The following is a 25,444-nucleotide window of genomic DNA, read 5'->3' on the forward strand; positions in this document are numbered from 1 at the left end:
TGCATACATTCATTTTTATTCCTGATATACACGACTCCCTTCAAACCTAAATCATACCACACATGTGTAAAAAAATACATTCACAAGTTGTCAAAACAGCGCTAGTGCACTGCACGTCAGTGCCAGGTCTACTTTAGTTCTCACAAGAGATTTCCATTGAATATCAGAGTGTGGAGGTCCAAACACCGTCACTCCTGGCAAACCACCATTAACCGGTCGTTTCAACGTGTGAGAAATCCGCCGCCGACTAAAGCCGCCCGGACCCTCCGCAGCAGCCTCTCATCAGATATATTTCATTCCACAATGAGGGCTTCTGTCTAAGCGGGGTTTTCCCCATAGGCTGTGGCTGCTGATGGTGCCATACAGAAACAGAGCTCTGGTTTAGTCCAGTGATTAAAGGTGCAGAGCCCACAGGTTGGGTGGAGAGCCACACGCAGGCACACGTCACCCGCAGAAGTTTTCTGCCCTGTTTGCAATTTTGGCAAAGTTTCTCTAGTCTGTCAGCTTCTCTCTCTGTCTCATCTATCTGTTTTGCCCTTGTCCTGGAAACCACGAGTTACTCTTGTGCAAAGAAATGTAAATATCTAAAGAAGATATTTTGAAGAATGTTGGTAACCAAACGATATTGGACCCTATTGACTTCCGTTACATGCACACAAAAACCAGAGACATTTCTCAAAATATCTTCTGCTGTGTTCCACAGAACGGAGAGTCATAAGTAGGTTTTGAACGACATGAATAAACTATTTTTAAATTTTTGTGTGAACTACCTCTTTAAATAATAAAAAACAGATTTTCCAAATCTTCAGGTATTAAAGGCGGGGTGTCCGATTAGTCTTAGCCGTTGTTGATGTTCAAATGGCCAAAACAAACACAACCCCATCTTTTGCGGCTCGACTAATGTCAGTCCTGTGCACTGTGCACCTTACTGCTGATTGGCTACAAGTTTGTTTTGGTACTCGGCCCGACTCTGTCTAAACAAGCGTAATTCAGAAATCGGACACCCTGCCTTTAAGGTTTTAAGAACATACATGAAACAGCTGAAAAACAGATGTACACCACTATGAAGGATCAGGGAAACTATGTTAGTTGACGCATCTCATAGTAAAAGATGTACCCTCATCAGCCAGGTTGTGTCTGTGCGGCATAAGTGCCGGTTTAGGGTGCCTGCCCGTGCTCAGGGCTGATGGCCAGCTCTCTTTCCCGTCTTGTGGCTAGAAGGGACACAGCTACTGCCGGAAATTATGGCAATCTTGCTTTCAAATTTAAATGAATTACATTAGCTAACGTCTACACCTACACCTCCCACAACCCTAAACTAAACAATAATTAAAAAACATTGTAATAAACTGTTTATTACTCAAATTATGCGGTACTGAAGTGCGCATGCCCAGTTGAGGTAGCAGTATCCCTTCTAGCCACAACCCTGTTCCAGGGTCTGAGGGCCCGCTGAGGCGCCCTGCCGCCCGCTCCGCTGAATGAAAATATGGATTAATCAGAGGGGCCCCCCTGTGGTAGAACCTGAATAAATAAGCCCTGTTTCTCTTTTCTTTGCTCTGTCCATTCATCATGTGGACAGCAGCGCAGAACCGCGCGGGAGCCTGGGGCAAAAAGACTGATGCAAAACCCAGAGGGCTGGTGGGAGTGTAACCTTGCACACAAACACAGCGGCTAACCTACTAAGCCAACTGTGTGCGTTCTTCGATGCACAAACAAGTGGGTTCATTCACACTGGAGAAATCAGCAATTCCGTTACGTAAACGTAAATCTGCGTGCTTGATACCGTTGTCAAGATTCGGTTCAAACATGTCAGCGTGCTGCAGCAAAGCTATCCATCTGCTCTTTCTCTGTCACCACAGATACAAACCAGATCCCACACACGCCCTTTCATGTGGCCGAAGCTTAACAAGCCGCCTAATAAAGTGAATGAAACACTTCCCCAAACAAACCTGGCTCTCAGAGTTCACCGCCAATTACTGATATCTAATGTCAGGGAGTGGGCATTAAGCTGCAGAGACTTTACTGGCACTGTTGTAAACACACATGGTCAGCTTGGAGTGAAAGCGCACACACATACTCTTATTTGAGCGCATATGTATAGCGTAAGTTGTGTGAGAGTACTTACGGCGATAATGTCCAGAGTGTTGTCACAAACCTTCCGGATTTCCGTATTTTTGTCGTGCATTAGGTCGATGAGGTAGGCAGGGGCCTCTTTGGGACAGTTAAGAATTTGACAATTAAAGCCTTATAATGGCGGATATGGATAAAAGACATGTATAGATTCCATCCACTGCAAAAGCAGAAATGTAATGTAAATGTGATATCGTACTTTCAGATGTGGAATTATGGTAAGATTATTATTACCGTGAATGTGGAAAAGAAAAAGAGCAACAACATACGTACTGTACCAGCAAAGCATTAAAATGAAGGTTGACATTGTAATTCATTTAATAGACTTTATTATAAATAAGTGACGTTACCCATGTTTAACAATAACACCATTCAATATGACTGGGGTCTTGTAATATCAGCGAATATAAATTAATGAAATTCTTAAAATTAACCAGTATATCACGTCAATGTTAACTATAATTGTTTTAGTTGTTTGACAGCCATTCTTCTAAGGTTACTGTTTTCTTATATTCAATACCAGCAGTGCTGGAAGTTTGATGGTGTGTTTCTTAAGATGTCTTAAACCCACATTAACATGGCTCTGCTGAGGATTTATCAATAAGGGTCATTAATCAGTGTCCCGGTCTGAGTTTAAGTCTAGTCTTGGTCTAGTTCTTAAGTGGTCTGATCTTGATTCTAACATCATTAGGTTGAACCAGTTATCTACTCTCTTGAAGAAAAGAACTCAAAATTTGCACCATTGAGACGAGGGGACTAAATAAGTTCTCAATACACAGAAAAACTACTGATTTTAATAAGGATACGTGTGTCTTTAATGATGACATCTCTGGTGGCCTGGTGGAAGACCATCTGGTAGAATACGTAAATGATCTGACACACAAATTCATCGTCTTCCTGCTGAGCTGGTAACAGAACAAAGACAAATAAAAAGACATTACTTTTATATCAGCCTGCCATCAACATCTTGCCTCAAATGAAGAACTGGATATATCATTAGATGAAGGCATAATGGGTTCCGTATCATGCTGAAAGTTAATATGGCAAACCAACAAACTACACACACTCATTTAAGCACACAGTACATCTGCGCAGGCATTTCGTATCGACTGCCGCCTGGTCATACAAGTTGACACTCAGAACCTCCTCCAGTGGATCATGTTTATGTATGAATGCTCTCGTGAGAAGCCACCATTTGGCAAAAGTATCAAGTTTTCTTCTGAAACGATACAGAAAGCTCCTACGGAGAGATGTGTGGTTGTAGTTGCCCCTCCAAACTTTAATAAAAGATTTCAATTGTGATCTGGCTCAGTTTAATCTCTTCCCCGGGAATGAAATTCCTCCAGAAGAATGACAGCAAAGGGGTCTAGCTGCACCGTGGGACCAGAAACTGAATACTGCTACAGCAAGAAGCTTTGTATAAGCTACAAATAACATCACAGAGGACCCGTTAACGCATTCCGATGAAAGAAAACCAACGAACGAGAATACAAATAGAAGTGATGAGAAAAATGGCATGAACAAAGCATCTCGATTTGATGTTGTGACAATGCGGAAAACAAACTTCGGATTTGTTTTTACATTTGTATCAGGATCAAATGTATAAAGTATTAAATGACATCTCTGCAAAAACATTTCAGTTGTTGAATGTCATGTAACTAAGGCCGTTGTTTGGAGCAGCTAACAAGAAATGCCAATTCTTTTTATTGGAAAAAGGGAACTGTGTAATTCAGTACCAAGAAAATTTTACTTTATGTAAAAAAACTATTGTCAGTAGTATCAAGCACTATTTAACTCCTTAATATTTTGGTATTGCCTAGTCTCTATCGTAGCATCCCTTGACAATCTTGATAGCTTTCATTTTCAAAATTCTTTCTTTACAAGGCAAAGGAAAGGTCCTGCCATCTGACATTTATTGAAATGAGGGCTCACACTGAGCAGAACCCGCAAATCTCATGCATACCGTGAGAGTGGTGCTTTCCTGTTCCTGAACACACTGTCACTTTTCAGCATATAATCCAGAAAGCAAGAAGCAGCCCACGGTGTCCCACTCAGCCCTGGCCTGTTTGTTTATTCTAATTTAATATTAGTTTAGTCTAAATAAACTCTTCCAATCTCACTTCAACATTATGAAAGACAAAATGTGCAAAATTGAAATCTGAGTGCCTACAGACACGCAATGCAGCTGTTGGGATTTGTGCAAATAGAAGTGGAAGTTAAAACCTGACTATTCCGCTGACTAAAGTCTGTGATTTCTGAACCGCTAGCATCATCAACTGCAAAACGTTTTTTGATGTTTTGTGTCAATCAATCTACAAACTGACTTATAGTTGTCTCTGTTCACTCTACATATGTAATTTGTTTTAACGCTATATAAAACCAGATTACTTCATAATGAATTTCAATAATGAAAAGTTAAGATAATCCTTTCAAACCATACACTTCTAGTTCTATTATTTAGTTTTAATGCCAACAAAGAAGCTCGTTTTGGCTGAGAACTTACCATTGAGCAGCTCAATGAGAGCAGGAATGATGCCGGATTTAGCAAGCATGACGGCACACGAGTCATCCATGGACACTGTACCAATCATGATCACCACCTCCAGAATCAGATCATCCTCTGCTGAGCCTGAAACACAGATCACAGGTCAAATCTAGATGAGTGTTATTAAAAAAATTATACCATCATACCACTCCTACAAAGAATGCAGTACATATGAGGCACAAATCTTTGTCCCATCTCACAATGCAATGCAATCACGCTGACCAAAGACATGTTATACATCCATTACCAACTATTTAAACACTGTTGTATGTAATAAAGTAAGCATTATTTTACCATTTCAAATGGACGTGAAAATGCGTGTTAGCATTACCGGGTTTGAGGTGATTTTTGAGGTAGGGCACCAGGTTGTACTCTTTTAACAGTAGTTCCCAGTCCAGGTCACGGATGGTAAGATTTGCCATTGTACCCAAACACTCAATAACAAACTCCTCATCACCCTCCTGCTTGATCTGAGCTGCCAGGTCACCCACAAAATCCTGGAATACAAATGACACCAAACACAGGTGTTTCATGTGTTGACTATGCTCATCTTGTGACTTTTTAGAGGAATGGCAGAAATGCAATTACAACGAAGAGCTGTTTTAAGTGGCCGTCATGCTGCGAGATGTTCCTGATCATCTTCATTAGCAGCGGGTCCTTCAGTCGGAGCGCTCTCTTCATCAGCATCTTCAAACCGTTTCCTATCGAGCAAATGCAGATTATAGAAATGCATGCGACCGTATGCTGTAATATACATCATATCTCATCACATGTGCCTTGTGTTTCGTTCTAGAAGAAAGGAGACACAAACCCTCGCAGATGATTTGAGCATTCCTCTTGTTGGCGGCTAGGTTGATGCAGAAGGAGATGAGCTCGGTGTCGATTCTCTCCTCACCGTGCTCAAACAGCATCTGCATTAGCTGATCACACAAAGGAAACAAAGAAATGTAGTGTCAACATACAATGCAGCATACATGAGAACATTGACTTTTTAATTTCGCTATTAACACATTCACTATTTATTGCTTTGGATGAGATAAATACGCACAAGGAATGCATCAATGCAAGATGACACAATGGGTCATTGAAGAACAAAAGAAAACAAAAAATGTAATTTTGTATGTGGACTATCGTACAATACCCAGAGAAAGGAAAGTTTCTGACAGTGAGAAATATTAGTGCTGTCAGTGGCTGTAGCAGATTGCCATTATTATATTCTTTTAAAGTCAGAGAAAAATTTAGACAATATCTCAAAGTCTACTAAAATCAATATGACCCTGTGACTGATAACAGATCAGCGAAAGGACTTGGAAGGCCCATCTTATTTAGATGACTGCCCAGCATAAAAATTGTTTGTGAGCATGTGGGTAAGGATGAGATGAGCAGGAGAGAGGTAGAAGCAGGAGGCCACGAGAGGAGCTCCATGGGCTCCAATGGGATGGCAGCGGTGTGGACTGATTGGAAACAGGAAGGCACAAACAGACGAGTCAGGCCTGTGAAGACGCACCAGTCTGCAATCGGGCCTCTCCCATATTGAGTATCACATAACCTGGTCTCGGGCCTCCAAATCACGCAGTCTAGACTCACTGGCACCTGCTTGCTCCTATTTACCAGCAAAGAGAGGCCCTACCTCATACCCCAGTGTCCAACCCTCCCTTCCATCCACCCAGCCATGGTTTCATAGCTCCATAAGCCCTCCGAGCATTTCCCTACACACACTCACAGCTTTGAGTAATTACAGCAAGACCCGTTTGTGGCAGAAAAATGGATCTGATGCTGGGCTTCTCTTCGCCAGTTCAGAACTTAAAACAGAGAGGCTTTTTGATCCTTCCCTTACTGAAAAGGGTCCTGCGTTGGAGAACACCAGAACCAGACAGAAATGGAGAGCCAGACTTGCACATTGCACACTTATTATACTTATCCACAAAAATAGTAAGAAAGAAAAGTAAGAGAGAGAGAAAAAGAAAATTAACAAAAAAGAAAGAAAGAACACGTAACAAGGAAAGGTAGTAAGAAAGAAAAGTAAGAAGGTAAGAAAGAAAAGTAAGAGAGGGAGAGAGAAAAACAAAAAGGAAAGTAACAAAAAGAGAAAGAAAAGTAAAAAGGTAAGAAATAAATAAACAAAAGAAAGAACAAGTAAGAAATTAATAATGAAAGAAAGAAAGAAACACTGCATAACTCCCTAGGGAGTTGAGCTATTCTGACATCATGCCCTGTCTGTCTCCAGGCAATTGGCTGAGCGATTAGGAGAGAGATTTTTTACAAGCATCTGGTCGGCATTTTCACTCAATTAGAGAAGACAAGCATTTTAAAGATGACAATGATTGGGCTGAAGTTGTTTCAGAGAAATTGTAACCTGCCAATTGCGAGTGACCCAACAGAGTCTCACCTCCTATTAAATTAGCTGAGAGAAACACAGCATTAGAGTTACAGCATTTATCAATACCGTAAGATGCAACTAAATACACAGTGGACGCAGGACAGTAGCAACATCACGAACTATGGTCTGAATAGCAAAATGTGGAAAACCTCTACTTCAGCGGTTTACCATATCCTATAATGCAATGTTCTCATCTTGACCTTTTATTTTTAAAGTAACTTACCCTAATACAAGAAAAGTTAGCCACACATTATTTGTATGAGCCAAACTCAGAAATCTATATTTACATTTTGGCCTTACAGACAACAACATGTTTTTATATTTACATGGGCTGCATTTCAATTTGAGGTGAAAGAAGACGTTTCTCACCTGAGGGATGCAGTCAGTATAAGCAAACATGGATTTGGATTTGTCGTCAACACTGATGTGGTAGAGAATGCGCATTGCCACATGCTTGTGTGAGTCATTAGCTACAGAAAAGAAGAAAAGAAAACTTGTGTAAACGCTATCTTAATGGATCAGTCGTGGTCAGTTAGACAATGTATTTATATTGGCTCGTGCTGAGAGCGGGTTATTTATCACAGAGATTGCAGATAAGAGCATGCGGGGTGTGTGATTACAGTCCAAACTCATTTCACTGGAGAGAAACTACAGACACGCAAAACACATCACACACACTCTCAAGCTAGTCACATAAACACCCTCATTAATAACACTTCGTGGCCCCCTTCCTTCTTTCCTAATGTTGATACTCCCCCTGTGAGATAAAAAACACACCGATAGATCAATTGCATAATTATTCATTAAGAGCCTGAGTGAGGCAGCCGGGACCCGAGACACCCTAGAATGCATTATCACATAGCCTATTAGAAACAGATGTGACCATTGGGGATATCAAGACAAAAATATGTGAAAGTTGAGTAGTTAAAAAAGAAGAGATAATGTGTGCTGGGAAGAACTTGTTTAATTGGGGATTCAGGAGGAGATAAATATTATAGTGGTATTAATAAGTTGAGGCCGTCCCAAACAGGCCTCAGCGCTGCCCCTGGTGGCCTGGACATGTGTTTCTCATTAGCGGCTTCAGACGCAGCTGACCCGCATTACAGCCTCACCTCAATGGAGAGGCTTTATGACAGCACCCCGCACTACTGAAGCCTAAATGGGTAACACATTGAAAAAATGTGTGTAGCAATTAGGCCCTTAGATGTATTCACAGAGAATATTTAGAAAGAATTAGTTCCTTCATTTCGATGCAAGGGTGTTATTTGAAACCGGTAGGAAAAGTCTGATGCGATTTAGGTAAATTACCAGGCATATTGTGGTCGTTGCTTGAGAGGGACGTTCCTTCTAAGAGAAATGACAGATTTTTTTGAATAATTAAAAATAAAACCTGGCACGGAGAAAAGTTATTCTCCAACGACTCAGAAATCATTGGGTAAATGTGTTTGGCTTCACTTGATTTAGTAAACCGAGTTTTCATATATCTGCTTCATCTTGGCCAAAAAGGGCCATAATTTCAGCCAGGCTTCCATCAAACGCACCTGTACCAACTTCTGCCAAAGCATGTAGGTTTCTAAACATCTCTCAATTCCAGATTAAATTTTCAAACACTTTAAAGGGACAGTTCCCCCTTCAGTCATCATTTGATGTTCCAAATCTGTATGAATGTAACAGATATTTGGAAGAATGCTTGAAACCAAACAGTTCTTGGCCACCATTGACTACCATAGTAGGGACATTTATCTTCAAGCATTCTTCCAGTGAGTAAATGGAAAAAAAAGAGTATTTACTTTTGTGAGAACTGTTCCTTTAAAACCAAGCTCTAGTTTTACAATTCAGAGCGAATCCACAAAGACAACGTTAACAAGATAATTACATTTGCAAAGTTTTAAATAACCTTCACTCAGACATGGTTTCTTCATTATAATTTTTTGTTGTAGTACCAGAGAGGTTGATTTCAGATGGAAACGGGGAAATTATATTACTGCATTTATTCTTAATCTACTGCGGTAAGAATATAACAAATCTTGGCTTAGTTTTGAAAGTTCTCTAAATTACTCTGCAATTCAATTACAGATTACATTCAAATACAGTGCAATATGGTCCAATCTCTAGAGCAACATTTAGAAAGAAAGAAAGAAAGAAAGAAAGAAAGAAAGAAAGAAAGAAAGAAAGAAAGAGAGTTACCAAGCAGACCGGTGAGTTTGGGAAGCAGACCCACTTGCACCATTTTGGTACGCAGGCCTGTGTCGAAGGACAGATTATGAAGGAGTCGCAGAGTGACGTTCAGCAGATCTTCATGTTCACATGGAACCAGAAGAGCAAGCTTCTCCACGGTATCCATCTCGGCCTATTACAAATGCACAAGTGCGATAGGCGTGAATCACATACAATACAAAAAATAATGAAAAACAATAAAATACTATTTAAAACATCTTTCTGTTTTTGTAAAAAATGGTACTCTAGAGAAGCAAAGAGAATCTTCTTCATTTTCTCGGATGGCCAGACTTTTTGGTCCGACATGTGTTTTTATGCATGAACATGCTCAAAGACTTTCAAAGCCAAAAGCCAATATATTTAATCTACAGCATGGATTTGGTAAAGGGATACAGGAATAAAAACAGCCGCTCCTAATTTGGAGCCTTGATAAATGCAGATTCAAAGCCAGTGTAGATTAATTCCAGGTGGACTGACAGTGCAATTTAAGGACGAAGAGGACCCAATTTTGCACAGCAATGACAGAACTATCCTGGTTAAACTTGAAAGTAAATGTCTATTACACCTACAAAGTGCTGCTTTATAACATGAACTTGCAGTCACAGTAGACTTTTAGAACGTGAAATTTCTACCCAGAGCCCAACGCATATGGGCAGCAACCAGAAAAATGTTCTTATGTTATTTGTTGTTACTTACACATCATGAATATCGACTAATTTGCAGTGTAATTTTGCTGTATTGTAAAGGTCACATTGAGGCATATCGATCTTCTATTGATCACACTTTTGTCATGTGATGCAGATTTTTTGCGGAAGCTTGCGTTTATGGTCTACCACATTCATAACAATGAAAGTTGGTGGAACGAAAAGTCTACTGGACCGTGGCATAATGGTGCATTAACCAACTGCAACATTAACATTGATTGTAAATAATCACATTAGATCCTCAACATTTTTACACTAATTGTTGTGTTGACTGTTTTCTTGAAGCTCAACCCTGTTACCTGTTCCCTGATAGTCTGTAGTTTCACTTTTTGTAAAATCATTTCTTAAAATAAATAACTTAAAGGTTAAATGTTTTGTCCATTTTGTACCATACACATTATATTTTGATGGTTTAATCAAACCTGAGGGGGCACTAAACCTGTTGCCTGTTGATTAAAATAAGATCAAACCACGTTTTTAATTGATGTAACATATAATTGAAAACGTGTTCATCCAAAACTACAACATATGAACCAACAATAAGTGCTGAACTGAGTGATGATGTTAGCTCAATTTGTAAGCCTTATAATAATTATAAAAAAACATGTGGTTGTTTTTTATTTTAAAAACAATTTTTTTATTATTAATGTCTATTTTAAAAAAACATGACAGGGCTGCAAAGACAGCAAACCTCATATCAAATTTAGGCTAAATAAAACAGCAACCTGAGGTGGACCACTTTTTTATAGTAAAGCACTGCCAACATTGGACACCAGGATGTTTGCTCACCATGTCATTTTTGTTTTCCAAGAAGATGCTGAGCTTTTTGAGGAAGGATACCACCAGGACCAGCAGTTCCTCATTCTCTCTGTCCAGAGTCTTTACCAACAGGTGCACAATGTTCTTGTTCCTCATCTTGAGCTCTGTGCGAGTGTCTTCAGACAGGTTTAACAGCAGATAGAAAGCAACTGTAATCGTGGAAAGGGAAAGGAACATAGGAAACTAAAAACATGGACTCATAAATATTATATAAATTGAGCGAAAAGCATGTCACTTCCTGTACCTCGTAGCAGCTGCTCCTGTTTGACCAACAGACTTTGGTATTTCTTGAGGGTTTTCTCATGCTCTTTTCTTAAGGTCTGGTTGTCGGGATCCTCATCACGTGGATATGTTAAGGAATAGGCTGCAGCATGTGCTCTTTGTGACAAGACCGTATTGTAAAAGTATGCGTTTCGTGGGATTGAACTGAAATAAAAACAACTTCAATCAGAGCCCGATAGCCTCATGGGCAGTGCTCCGACACGTGGCACAGTTTTGCATTGGGCGACCCGGGCTCGATTCCCGTCTCGTGGTCCCGAACCCACCCACTTCTCTCTCTGGCCCACTCCGCTTCCTGTACTCTCTCTTACTAAAACTGTACCCATATGGGCAAAACACAAAAAAAAAGAACTTCAAAGATCACACATACAGTCTACCACAGCAAAACAAACAGCAACACTGACCATGCAAATAAGATAAAAATAAAAAATATATATTTTTAAAGTAACATATATGGATATAACACATTAAAAGCTGAATATGGAACATGCCCAGCCCAAAACATTAATATGTGTAATGAATAATCTATTTGCCATGTATAAAGCTGAAGACGTCTTTAAGAATCGGCTAAAAAAACATCTCTTCAGTCAACATCTGACCCATTTGTACAGTCTTCAACTTCTTTTCTACATTCCTACTCCCCCAAAAAGAAATTCTTAGCTTCGTATACTGTGGTAGGCTAACTGAGACCAGTTTAACTTGCTGTTCTTTTGTTGCACAATTGCTTCTATTGTTTCCCCTAAGTCGCTTTGGATAAAAGCATCTGCTAAATGACTAAATGTAAATGTAATGTAAATGAATGAACCTCTCGATTTCAGTGGACTTTTTCATTAACAGTAGTATGTGCCTATAACAGAAAGGATATAAGCTTTGTCCTTCTTCTCCAACTCATCCTGCCACAGGTCATATTTCCTCAGTTCATGCTCGATGATGTTCGTACAGAGAGTTCCGACCTTATAGTGAGTAATCAGCGTGTGGAACTGAGAGAAACTGAAAGAATAAAACAGAACGGAAATTATACGCTGTGATGTTTCGTCCTCCCCAACCTCTCCTGGCACAAAATGCCCAGACACTGATGCATGCAATAGATCCTGAGAATGACACACTGACCAGTGCACGGAGAAACCAAGACAGGCGTGTCACATTCATTTCAAACTATATTTCTGATGAATTCATAAACAGAACTGAAAGATTAAGCCAAACACTCATCATACATTTTAAATACATGCTGTAGCTGTCAAAGACCGTCTGGCTCATGGCAAGTCATTTCCACATTAGCCATCTGAAAAAGTAAGCCAAAGTAAACTGTCATATCAGAACACATCACTTTATTGTGCAAATGATTCCTGACAGTTTTGTGGCCATGAAAGATGTTTTGAAATTCTTGTTATGACTATTCAAGTGCTGCGATACTTTGAGCTGTCACAGTGATGTGTCCAACTTTTGAACTGGGTTATTTTTGTAAGTTTAGTTATTACTCTGTGTTAAATGTGTATGTAAACATCTGTTACATGAAATAGCTTGTATAGGACAGTACTAAACTAAAAACATTAGGTTCTTACTTACTTACTTCTTATTTATTTTTCTTAAATTATACATACAGTCATGGCCAAAAGTGATGACCAACTTTTTTCACATCTTTGCTTTTTATTTAAATATATTATAAAATATGTTTTAAATATATTGTAAGCATGTTGAATAGTTGAGCTTGGGAGTGCAAACTGATGCTCAGCTTTGAAAATAATTTAAGGGAAAAATGACACCCAACACATCCTGAAAACATTTTCAGAATATTACAGAATGGCTACAGAATATTGTACTATAAAAGGATCAACAAAATATCAATATTTGATCAAATTATAGTCAATGTTTGCTTTATTTCCTATCAGTGTTTTATTTATCTACATAATTTTTGTATATTCAAATAAAATCCATATTCCATGACATTGTGTAATTTTGCCCTTTTGCCAAATAATTTAGCAAAATAAACAAAAGTTGAGTTTGTTTAATGATTAAATAGAACTCAAGGGAGCAATAAAAGCAAATAATGTTAAAACATGCACTCCGGATACCACTTCTGGCCACTACTTTATATACTGTACAACCTGACTTTAAAGAACAGAAGGCAGTCTTTATTTTGATAAAATTAACAGTAAACTCAGTGGCATAGAAAAATATTTTTACTAAGGTAATTTAGTTAGGGTTTCCAATCTTGACACACTAATGTAATATACTAATGTATAATGTAATGTGGCACTAGATGTCGAAACACAGCGACACAGCAGCCAAAAACAAATATGTGAATGTGTGCATAGACTGAGACCTATAGATTATCCATAATAACAGTGATGGTCTTGAAGTGTATTATTTGTTACACAAGCCATGACTGTACCAGGGATGCTTTAAAGAGGATGAATACAGAAACTTTCCCAGAGAGAGTTTAGCATGCTGACAGTCTAACAGCACGTTACATCTCAGCAGGCTAACATCAAAGCAATGTTCCAACGAAAACTGTAAAGGACTTGTATACCTTGAGAAGCAGAAGAAGATGTAGACAATAGTAGAAGCTAATTCCACACTCTGTATCCAGTCTTCTCTCAACACTCGGGCCAAAGCTACAAACGCAGTCTCTGAAGAAACATCAAACAAATGGCAAACAAACAAACAAACCGACAATAATCATTCACGAAGATTAAACCAACACACTCTAAGACCACCAACTTCTATGACAATCAAACAAATAATATCGCAAAGAAGATGCTTCCATTACTGTGTGGCTCTTTACTACAAGAACTTCTGATATGTTTACAACTGATGTCTTTCGCAGAATAACAATGTTGATGGTATAACTGAAATATTTATTTTGGTAAGATGAATGAATTGAGAACAAACACAAATAAAAACATCTGATTGATCAAGCTGCCCTAATACCATTATGCAGAAGCTCTTCCAGGTTGTCAGGGTTACGGGCCAGCTGGAGAATCAGAGTGGATCCTCTAATCTTCTCTGGGAAGCCTTCATACAAAAGCTCCATATATTCATCTATTTTATTAATGTTGGCCTCTTCATCAATCTGATAAACACACAAGATTATAGAAAAGGCATTATTTCAAAACATGTTTGATATAATTAAAATAAGGTTGGACACAAAACAATTGATTGCATACTTCCATTCCTTCAAATGGCATCAGTTCTTTGGGTTTAACAGACTTCTTTTCTTTCTTCTCCACTAAGAAAGATCAAAAGAAGCCAAAACAACACATCTATGAAAACAGAATAAAAAAGACCTAAAATACTAGTAAACAACAGGCTTAAGAATTGTTCATCTGGATTCATCCAAATTTTACCATACTGATGACAAATGGGAACTGTGTTTTTCAGTGTGATTTACATTTGCTACTCGGCTTCTTTCGGCTCTGTAAATACAGAAGCAGATGTTCCACCTCTGCCAACTTTGATGCATGAATGAGCTTGCACTCTTCCACCACCTTCCTGGCCAGTGAAGAAATATCAGTGCCTGCGTTTAAACTCCTCAGCCGGATACTAAACAACATAACAAACAACATATATAAAAAACACATTTAATGTCTTTGAACTGCTTTATATATATAATTGCATATAATCCTATATAAAGAGTATATTGTGCATTTTGCTGTCATATGACAACAATAACATTCAACATTGTATTACAACTTCATATGTAGATTGTACGTTTTTAATAATTGTCTCTTTATACAACTTTGCTTACATTTTCTGACATTCTTTCCTGCCCTTGTGCAAGGGATCACCTGTCTCTCCTAAAATAGACGCTTCCAGTTCATAGTGTAGAACCAGTGCTTTCTCTGTAGGATGCACATCTATATCACATTTCTTTACTCTGTTGAAAGAGAACAGTGAAATATGTGTTAAAGATTTTAATACAGGCTCAAAATCTAGAGCAAAATATATGATCCAGACAGCTCACAGTAGGATGTGAGACAAAGGCATAAAGGAATGCGCACCGTAAGCCACGCCCAACTGCGAATGCAGCGGATCGTTTGACCCAGATTTCAATGACTATACAAAATCTAATACACGTATGTTGAAGGTGAAAATCACAACACTAACAGTCTTTTCATGATATAAGCAGTGTCCCTTTTTTTAAATGTCATACCCGAATCGGACTGTACCTGTCATAATCGAAATGTAACAATTACCGTTTCAAAGACTGAGGATCGTCCGACTGCATTTTATCCCGTTCATGTGAAAGCACAGGTAGTTTGTTGTTTTTAATCTGCTGACATGTGAAATTACAGGATGTTCATCTGCAGTCCACTGATCTGCTTCTGCTCATCCGATGTGCTTTAGGGAAAGACGGATCGCTCACTGAAGGCTGCGTGGAGCGCCATCTGTCGGACTGGAAGACGATGCGGTGGATAAGAGCAACCACGCCTGCGCTTGAAACAGTAAGAAATGATTTTTCCTAAGAAATGCAAAAACATCTACAGTTTATGATGATATCTATATAGGTCACTTACTGGAACTTATTATTTAAAAAATGCTTTTAGAGGCATTATATGTCCAATAAAAGTTTTGTAGGACTGTTCGGACTGCTGAGAAGATCATTGGTGTTCCCCTGCCCACCCTCCAAGAACTGTATACATCCAGAGTGAGGAAAAGGGCTCAGAAAATCACCCTGGACCTCTCACATCCAAGCCATCATCTATTCGCAATGCTGCCGTCTGGTCTGCGCCACAGAGCACTGAGCACCCAAAACAACCAGACACAAAAACAGCTTCTTCCTCGGCCCATACCTCTTGAACAGTTAAATGTGAACCGTGGCCGTGAAATTAATAATCAAGTGCAATATTAATTATATCCTCCAGATGATACAATATCTATTTTTATATAACTTTTCTGTCAATTATATTTCATTCTGCTGTACATACCTTGTACTACAGTAGTCTATTCTTATTTTTTACTTGTACATATTTACATACACACATAGCTTTACTCTCTATATCCTTATCTTACATTTCGTTGCACTGTACTTGTATGTGTGTAATGACAATAAATTGAATCCAATCTTATGTTTATTGTATTGTATTTCTTAATTTTTGATACCCATATGCCCATAATTAAATCATTGTGTACTGTATTCTATTGTGTTATGGTCTATGTGTACTGTTGTTGCTGTTTCGGTGTACTGGATGCTCCTGTCACCCAATCAAATTCCTTGTATGTGCAAACATACTTGGCAATAAAGCTCTTTCTGATTCTGATTAACAGATCATTCCTTGATCGTTGCTAGGGTGAAGGATCTTGGAAATGTCCAAAACGTTCACAGCCAATCTTTCCAGCTCTAATACTTGTGTGTTGATGATCAATCCTGAACACCAACATTCAATATTAAAAGGTTGGCAGAATCCGGGGTGTTTTGGACATTCATACACATCATTTTAAGTTTTGCATTCAAGTGAAATCTAATCAACAGCTTTGGGTGTTCTATGCAGTATATTCTAATGGTGTTACTAAATTCAGTAGACTATAGCACATGTACTCCCTGCATGAGTTCACAGGGATTCAGTCTAGTGCCCTTTACCAGTCATACAATACCGATCCAACACGTCTCACACATGTGAGTCATAGCATTAACCGAAACCAGATTACTCCCATAATTAAACCTTATCATTTCTTATAATGAATCATCTGGCTGGATCCATGTACCGGTCAGCCCTGAAAGCTTGCCATTTCATTCAATTTTCAGATTCAGTGTGAAGCTGTATAGCTGTACATAATTTGTCAGATCTCTGACTGTCAGTGCTGAACATTGAATTTCACTGCTGCTTGTTGCTAACAAGATCACATGCTCTCATTAAACATTTACTACAGCACTTTTTTCCACCATGGATCACCACGCTTGTCTCTCAGGCCCACCCTGCAAACCACCATCTAACACGTTTGAGCTGTCTAGCACTCCAGCGGTAACCCAAAATCAAAACAGTAATCCAACTAATTTGAAACATTTTTGGGTGATTTGCAGACATAACTGTGAAATAGGACTTTAATAATGGTTACAAATGGCTCCACCGCTGCCTGTCTGAGAAACGCAGACGAGCTGAAGAATTTATGACTAAGCAGCACTTTTGGCATATTTTTGGCAACCCTGTTGTTATCAGTGAAATGTGAAAATGACTGCCGTGTGATTCTTATGATTGTGGTGTTATTGCAGACTGAACTGTTGATTAAGTTGCTGTCCTGTGGTTTTGTTGTAATTGAGCTGAAGGTACTTTCATGTGTTTGACTGCGGAATGTGTGTGGTGCCAGCAAGCTGTATTGTTGCTGCTGCGCTACATTCACGAGCCAACTTGTTTGTTTCGGCCTTCATTACATTATAATTTTACTGTAAAACTGACAATTTACATCAATAAAATATTTCACTATATTTATAAAAACATCAGAGTTATACTAGTGCTTAACAAAAAAACCTTTTCAAACAGAGCAACTTAATTATACCGTCTTGTTAAAGTTGCACCCGGAACATATTTCTACTGTTATACTGTTCGACCTTCAGGGTCATTACAGCTCAGCAGTCTTCAGAAGTCATCACACTTAGGCACTGCTTTAGTCCTCTGAACCTTTCTAATGTTTTATGCACATGCCTTCTTCGACCCATAGGTGAGCCTCATGCCAAACCTCCTGACACCCATAATATGCCTAAGCTGCCGAAAAAAATAGAATCAAACACTGCAGGCCTTGCAATATACAATCATAGTAGTTATTTAGGGCCATTGTACTTAGCAAGAAACATTTTACCGTATGCCAGCACCTTCTGAAAACAATTAACCAAATGTCTGCTTTGCATGGAGGCTCCCCTTGAGCCATATAAGCATCTCCGCCAAGTCATCATTATTCAGGAGATGCTAGAAAAACGTTGCCACTGATCGTAGCTCTGCGTGAGGATTTATGTACGCAGTGATGTAGAAAGAAGAATGTTGTTCATTGTCACATGACGTGGGAGAAGACAGGCAGTATTCGACACCCCCTCTCCGCGGGGCGCACATCTTGCCCGCAGATGCTGCGATACCACAAACACTTCAAAGTGCCTCCCCTCAGACCAACTGATATTCTGACGCCAACTGTAAATGTCCTGGACACGCAGAGTGGAAAATATGAAACCTTTTACACGGCTCTGAAGGAACTTCTTAGAGAATGGAGTGTTTCAGTGTAATACAATTCAATGTAATACTACAAATGTAAATTCATATCTATAAGTCATTTATTTCTTTGTGATAAACAAAGCATTTGTTTTAAGTATTTCTTTTTAGAATTGTCAACTTTTTTAATCCGTTCAAAGGGATGGTTCACCGCAAAATAAAAGTTCTGCCATCATTTATCACATCATCTGTCATTTCAAACCTGTATGTCTTGAATACAGTATGACTTCAAACCTGAAAGATATTTGAAAGACATTTGTAACTGAACAGCACTAGACCCCATTCCCTTCTATTAACTTCCCTTAAAGCCTTGTCTGTAAAACTGGGCAAAAATTTGTATTTTTATTAGTCACCCTTGCATCAAACAGAAAAATTGTTGGCTGTCTTATTTCAAAAGAGCTTCTCAAAGTTAGCACAGCAAGACTGTTCTGACCTGAACCAGACAACAATTGACAGGTCATGAGATCATATATTCGGCTTGTCTGAGTACGGAATGATGGATCTGTTATGGGTCTAGACAGCCAGATCTTTAGGTGGCAGGAAATGGTCAAGAATGCACAAAGCTGGGCATCTATTTCACGCTTCATACACTCTTAAAAAAAGGTGCTTCAAAGGGTTCTTCAATGCCATAGAAGAACCAATTAAGGACCGTTATTATAAAAAGTGTATGGGTCACAGAATTACTGTAGTTCAGCTGAGAATGATCCAAACGGATATTAGGGTTATTTTTGTGAAGCTAAAACTGAGAAGTACAACTGTACTACTACAGTATCTACCAATTCAACAGGCAACTATGTGAAACATACTGGAACAGTAACATTACAGGTTCTTTGAATTTGAGGGAGAGTGGAACCTAAACCAATATTCTGATCTTGTTAGGTGATCCGGCTGTGATAGATGTTTAAACTAATAGGGAATGTGTTTAGAGTGAGCGTTATGACACTCCTGAAAGGGCCTGCTGGCATTATGCTGGTTGTGCAGTTCACATGCTCAGAGACTTCAAGTCCATATGGAACATATATCACTCAATCTTCCTAACTGCTGTTACCGCTACACTTATTAAGCTCACTTTAACACATGGCAAGTGGGCTTCACGCAGAAGCTTCTCCTGCCCACATGCAAACACGCTCTAACACGATTGCTTGCACACACACAGTATTGCGGTACTTTATGGCCCGGTTTCACAGAAAAGGTTTAAGGCTAGTCCCAGACTAAAATGAACGTGTGACCTGCCATTGTTTTGTCTCGAAATGCACTGCAGTAATGTATTCTTCTAAGGTATTTTTAGAAAAGCGACATCAATATCTTAATTCAACTAAAACAAATAGTCCTGGCTTAAGCTAAACTGTGTCTGTGAAACCGGGCCTATATCTTTTAACTAATGCCGGGAGGATCATAAAGCTTTGTTTAGTAGGAGACACAAAAATTCAAGGCTTAGCCATAAATGATTGCTTTTATCGTGTATTTTCAGTATACTGTATGGAAAAAACAACAAATTTTATAGAAAAACAACAAATAACGATAAAATGGGTTAAGGCAACAGGTTTTCTCGCAAATTTCTAGGAAAGTCAACGACTTTGGTTGTGTAATAAAACAGTTTAACGTAGTTGCGCAACTACAACATACTGGATACAAAAACCACCCGGTTCAAACATCCAAGGGCGCATATTTCACCATCTCAGTTTAAATGTGCATTAAAGCATCTGACAGGCACATTAAAGACATTTGGTAAAACCGCAGTGTCTAAGTAATGTATTATTCATTAAGAATGTCATTAATTTGTGTCAACATATAGTCATAGTGGTCATATTTCTATAAAACATCCAAGTCCAAATCAGTGTCAACCCAATACACCTGTGGCTTGCAGTGGTGTTTTATTTGGACCTATTTAAAGACCTCGTGAAGCATGAAGTTGCAAAACACAGCATACTATGAAATCTCAGTTCGGGTGAAATGACTCATTTATTAATAGCTGTGGTCCATTTTCTCTGTGCCTTCAACAGCGTACACCACATCCTTCCCTGTGAATCAGCTGATGGAAATGTTCAAAACAGGATGCAAGACTTTCTACAACAACAAACAAACACAATAGTGTTTTTGTTTTTCATAACCCCTATTAAAACCTCACAAAGAAGTCAAACACACACAACCAAAAACCTTAAAGGTCACCCAAAAATGTTAATTCTGTCATCATTTTCTCATCCTCATGTTATTTCAAACATGACTTTTATTCTTCAGCAGAACACAAAAGAAGATATTTTGAAGAATGTTGGTACGGAAACAGTTGCCTGCACCCATTCACAAAATCAATGTAAAGGAAAAAGTGCCAGTTATCAACATTCTTCAAAATATATTTTTGTATCTTGTGTTCTGCAGGAGAAAAAAGTCATACAGGTTTAAAATGACAGGAGGATGTGTAAATTAAAACATTTTTAGATGAACTATCACATTAAGAACCTAACATTGAAACCGTTGTGTGTTTGGGAACACCAAACTGACCCCTGGTGACAAATTCTCTTAACTGATGTTGACTACATGAGGCTGATATTAAATGAGGTTCACGAGGGACAACAGCCTGTACCAGCTGCTTATTTTCCCATTATCATAAAATCCACTCAAAAAAACACCAAAACTATTTTAAGCCCAGGGAGAAGAAGAGAAATGGGGAAAGTGCAGCCACACATAGTGGGTTGCTGTTTTTGCCTGCGCTCGCTTGCTGATGGCAATATTGAAGTAATGTCAACCAGATGTTCATTAATAGCTTTTTAAGAGATCTCAGGGAGCGAGGTGGAGAAGCGGCCCAGATCCGTGCTCTGATCTCAGGCTCGCTCACACCACGCCAAGGGCCTGGAGCTTGATAATAATACACATCATCTTACAGCTCTGTTCCATAGCAACCAGCCTGTTTACACGGACAACACTCGCTACAGGGAGGCTACCCAAAAGCTTTTCTCGCAAAAAACATCTTTCCCAACAATTACCTTGCCGTGACAGATGCAATAACGCAGCTGAGTCAGAATTTGACTGTTGAGTGTCCAAAAGACTGCAATTTTCATAACTAAATGGGACCTCATAAATGGGATTAATGGATGTAAGCTTAACTTAACATGACTCTAAAAATATTTTGAAACATTTGTACGGTTCCTTTAACAGCAGATATGTAATTAAAGGGATAGTTCACCCAAAATTTTAAATCTGTCATCATTTACTCACCCTCAAACCTGCCGAAGGAATATATTTGAAAGATATTTTCAGTTCTTGGCCATCACTACCATAGTAGGACAATTGTGCCCCAGAACAGTTTGGTTTCCTAAATGCTTTAAAATATAAAAAATTTGTGTGCAACAGAACAAAAAATATGCCATAATTTGTTTTTACTACGGTAGTGAATGAAAATTGCTAAAAAAAATTCAAACATCTTTCTTTGCGTTTAACAAATAAATGTGAACAGATTTGGAACAACTTGAGGGTGAGTGATGACAGAATTTTCATTTTTGGGTGAACTATGCCTTTAAGTGCATGTGAGAGAGAATGTATGAGTGAGATATGTAAAAAGCATCACACAGCACACCGTTCACATAAAACTCCTTCACACTTAGTTAGTGCCTCCTACTTTCCAACCTTCCTCTTCTTCAGCATTTCTGAGCTCTGCACTGGTTTATGGCTTTTGTGGTGCCAGCGTGCACATTGTCAGCCTTGGGTGCATAGGCTGCGAGTTCTGGTGCTGTAGAGTCAGTCTTGATGGTTTTGATTAGCAGAACATTATGTACTTCCTTTGTTCCTTAATACAAACCAAACATGAAAACAACTGTGCATTGTTATGTGAGGGATGGGGTTTACATGCATTCCCTTTAAAATGGCTCCAATCTAAATTTAGTATCTCCTTAGATCTAAAAACCCATCGCTTTCATTTCTTAAACAACAACACATCCAGCCTCAGGCGAATAGCATATAATTGAACAGCCAAATTGGACTATTAGCGTCACATGATTTGGCTTGTTTGTGAATGACAGAGCGTTATAGAGAACACGGCAAGTGGTTGCAATCATTTCTGAAGTAATAAAGCGGCAAATCGTGAGACCTTCAAAGAATGCAGGTATTATACTTTTCTCCGTCTTTTGACTATATTTGACACCAGCCCTGCAGCTCTGACAGGCCCTGCACTTCCACGTTGCTGTTCCATTCAGACAGAAAGCATTTACTGTATGTCAGAGAGCTGTGCGTGACGCCAAACTTAAAATGATTTCCATAGTCTCTGCTGCCAAAGTCAGCTTCAGACCTTCTTTTGTTCTCCCGGTTTGGGTATTGCAATAATTATGTGACTGTAATGCTAATGGTGGGTTTATAATGGAGGTTCTGCTTTTCCTTGCAGATTTGGGATCCCAATAGACTGAGATTACCTAGGCAAGCAAGCTTCGCCACAGATGGGCATTGGAGAAGCCCAATTGGTAACAGATGTAAGCCTCGGATGAACAGATGAAATGCTGGCTTGGACAACACTGATATATTGGGCCTCGAGGCCATCACAATATTATTGATAAACTACAAAAGCAGCATATGTTGTCATACGTCTAATAACACGTAACTATTTAAAGGGATACTCCTCCCAAAAATGACAATTCTTTGATGAATTACTCTCCCTCTAGTTGTTCCAAACATTTCATTGTTCGGTTGAACACTAAGAGAGATATTTTGAAATAATGTTAGCAACCAACAGTACTGAAGCACCATTGACTGCCATAGTAGGAAACATTAAAATGGGAGTCGAAAGTGCCCCAAAACTGTTTCTTTTCCTCCATTCCTCAAAATATCTTCTTTTGTGTTCAACAGAACCAAAAAATGACTAAAACATTCCTAACATTATTCCAAAATATCTCTCTTTGTGTTCAACTGAACAAATACATTTATACCTGTCTGGACCAGGGTGAGTAATTCATGACAGTATCCCTTTAAGAGCTATAAAAATGTAGTTAAAATGATGTTCTGAGAGCAAAGGAACATCAAAAACATCTTTCAATATACAGTATATAGTGCTGTGGAAATTACAATTCACATATTCATGTGCGACAAACTGTGTATTGGATGAGGTTCAATCTGGTCTAATAAACACAAGGGAAATCATAATAAACCAGGACTAGGGCTATGAAGTTTTTCTCAAAACACAAGGGTGAGTCCCTAAACTCAATTACCTCTGTAAACATCCCACAGTCCAGATTTCTCTCTCTCTCCCTCTCTCATCTTTATGTGCTAAAAGCATGAGTGCAACTCAATTATAATCAGACCATATCTAGGCATGTTTATTTACTGAGCTAAAGCAAAACAAAAGTACTTTTTGAGCTTAACTAAATAAACCAGCTATTAACCCTGTCCTCCACTTAAAGTAATGGATTAGGCAGTGTTTGCTTTAACTGATACTTACACAAAGGGTGGAATTTTAATGGTGTTAAATAAGCAAGTCCACAAGCTCACGGTCGGTGTGGGATGTAATATTGCCATTTCAGCCTGACATGAGCATGGGAGAACAAAATGGCAGTAATGCTGGTTAATATGTGCGCCACGGTGTCAAACTACTGATGCCTCCACAGACTTCATTGTGATATATCAAGCAGCAATTCTTCAAGCTATAAAGCTAAAATGAATAAAGACTGGGATAATCGTGTATGAACATGTTCAGTATCACCCAGGAATAAACTGACTGCTGTTGACAGGTAGTATCTGGGTTTAGATCCCAGCTTTACTGTAGGCCTGAGGAGGTTTGCTTCAACCCCAGACATTTACTTGGTGGTCAGACACATCAGCTGAAGTTATATCTACTGTTAAGCAGCAACATAGTTTCAAAAGGGAGTTCTTTTAAGGGAGCTGGGAAGTGGTTCCAGACAAATTGTTGTTAAAGTTATATTTAGTGGTCACAGTGCATGTTGACTGTATTACAAGATGTCAAGGTCAATGATTGTAAATATGAAAATTGTAAATATGAAAAAAAGTAATTGCCAAAACAATTGTGCGGCTTTTGTTCACTACATACTGTATGTAGTAATTTCAAGAGAAGATGCAGTTTCTTGGAAGCTACTGTCAGCTTCTACTATGCAAAGCATTGGTAGCAAAAATGTAATGAATGGAAGATTCAGGTAAATATTCACCACAACTGGAACTAGATATCAACAAGAATTTACGGTAAGACTTTACAATAAGGTTGTATTTGTTAACAGTAAATGCATTTGCTAACACAACAACATAGGTTTGTCTCAGCATTTCTACATCCTTGATAATGTAAAATAATACCGACTGAATTGTTCATGCAAGTTGAAAGTTAAAAAAATGTATTTGTATTATAAATGTATTAGTAAATGCTGGAATTGTAATGAACTAAGATTAATAAATGCTGAACTATTGTTCATTGTTTATTAACGTTAGCCTGTTGTTCGCGTTAACTCATTGTTAACAAATACAATACAACCTTATAGTTAAGTGTTACTGAAGAAGTGTCTGCAAAAATGTCATCAATGTAATAATATTATTTCTTTCACCAAAATGAGCATGAGTCAAATTAGAGAAAATATTTAATATTAGGTGAGTAAAAATGAGGTCATGGGGACAAACACACAATCTGTTCAATGGCTTTCATTGAACTTTAACTTGGTGTCATTTGGTGTCATGAGTTGACACAGTAACAAAAATATTACTTTCCAAAAATGTTCTCCTTATAAAAGAAAAGTTTCGAAAATTAGACATGATACATAATGTTGCATTATGTTAAGTGGATTCTTCTTAAAAATATATAAATTTATGACATTTTTAGCTTAATTTAAAATAATTTGTTCATGCTACACAAAAATATAAATTACAGTAAAAGTAAAGTGTAACGGACTCTCTGCCTACACCGACCACACCCCCTGCACCAGCACCCTTCCCTGGATGTACTCGTTCACGATCCCCTGACTTTTGAACTGCAATTACCATAATCCCTTGCACGCCACACCGTCCATGATTGCACATATATTTTAAGTAAAGTCAACACGTAATTTTTTACAGAGTATAGTCTATCTAATGAGTGCAGTGTATGGCTGTTTCTCAATTCTGCTCAGATGAAATGACTTCTGGGACTTTGCATTCTGTTCTTGTGTTCTTGAGTACTGTAACCAGACTTTGACGGTTACTAATGACGCAGATCGAG

The 25,444-nt window shown here is 38.5% G+C and overlaps 1 protein-coding gene across 1 annotated transcript in view; it reads right to left on the minus strand.

The window, feature by feature from the left end:
- Positions 1 to 15,429, minus strand: part of kifap3b (kinesin-associated protein 3b) — a 21,136-nt gene extending 5,707 nt beyond the window's left edge. Inside the window, exons 1-17 of the mRNA XM_079453563.1 lie at positions 15,271 to 15,429; positions 14,823 to 14,951; positions 14,466 to 14,617; positions 14,242 to 14,303; positions 14,006 to 14,147; positions 13,605 to 13,704; positions 11,940 to 12,064; positions 11,040 to 11,138; positions 10,766 to 10,944; positions 9,243 to 9,405; positions 7,425 to 7,525; positions 5,487 to 5,595; positions 5,264 to 5,376; positions 5,007 to 5,172; positions 4,634 to 4,759; positions 2,937 to 3,035; positions 2,126 to 2,211 (exon numbers count right to left, since the gene is read on the minus strand). Of these exons, the coding sequence (XP_079309689.1) occupies positions 2,126 to 2,211; positions 2,937 to 3,035; positions 4,634 to 4,759; positions 5,007 to 5,172; positions 5,264 to 5,376; positions 5,487 to 5,595; positions 7,425 to 7,525; positions 9,243 to 9,405; positions 10,766 to 10,944; positions 11,040 to 11,138; positions 11,940 to 12,064; positions 13,605 to 13,704; positions 14,006 to 14,147; positions 14,242 to 14,303; positions 14,466 to 14,617; positions 14,823 to 14,951; positions 15,271 to 15,302 (1,983 nt within the window). The 5' untranslated portion in view covers positions 15,303 to 15,429. The remainder of the gene's footprint in view (positions 1 to 2,125; positions 2,212 to 2,936; positions 3,036 to 4,633; positions 4,760 to 5,006; positions 5,173 to 5,263; positions 5,377 to 5,486; positions 5,596 to 7,424; positions 7,526 to 9,242; positions 9,406 to 10,765; positions 10,945 to 11,039; positions 11,139 to 11,939; positions 12,065 to 13,604; positions 13,705 to 14,005; positions 14,148 to 14,241; positions 14,304 to 14,465; positions 14,618 to 14,822; positions 14,952 to 15,270) is intronic.
- Positions 15,430 to 25,444: the final 10,015 nt, after the last annotated feature.

This window comes from Barbatula barbatula, assembly GCF_947034865.1.
Source record: "Barbatula barbatula genome assembly, chromosome: 3".
Lineage (NCBI taxonomy): Eukaryota > Metazoa > Chordata > Actinopteri > Cypriniformes > Nemacheilidae > Barbatula > Barbatula barbatula.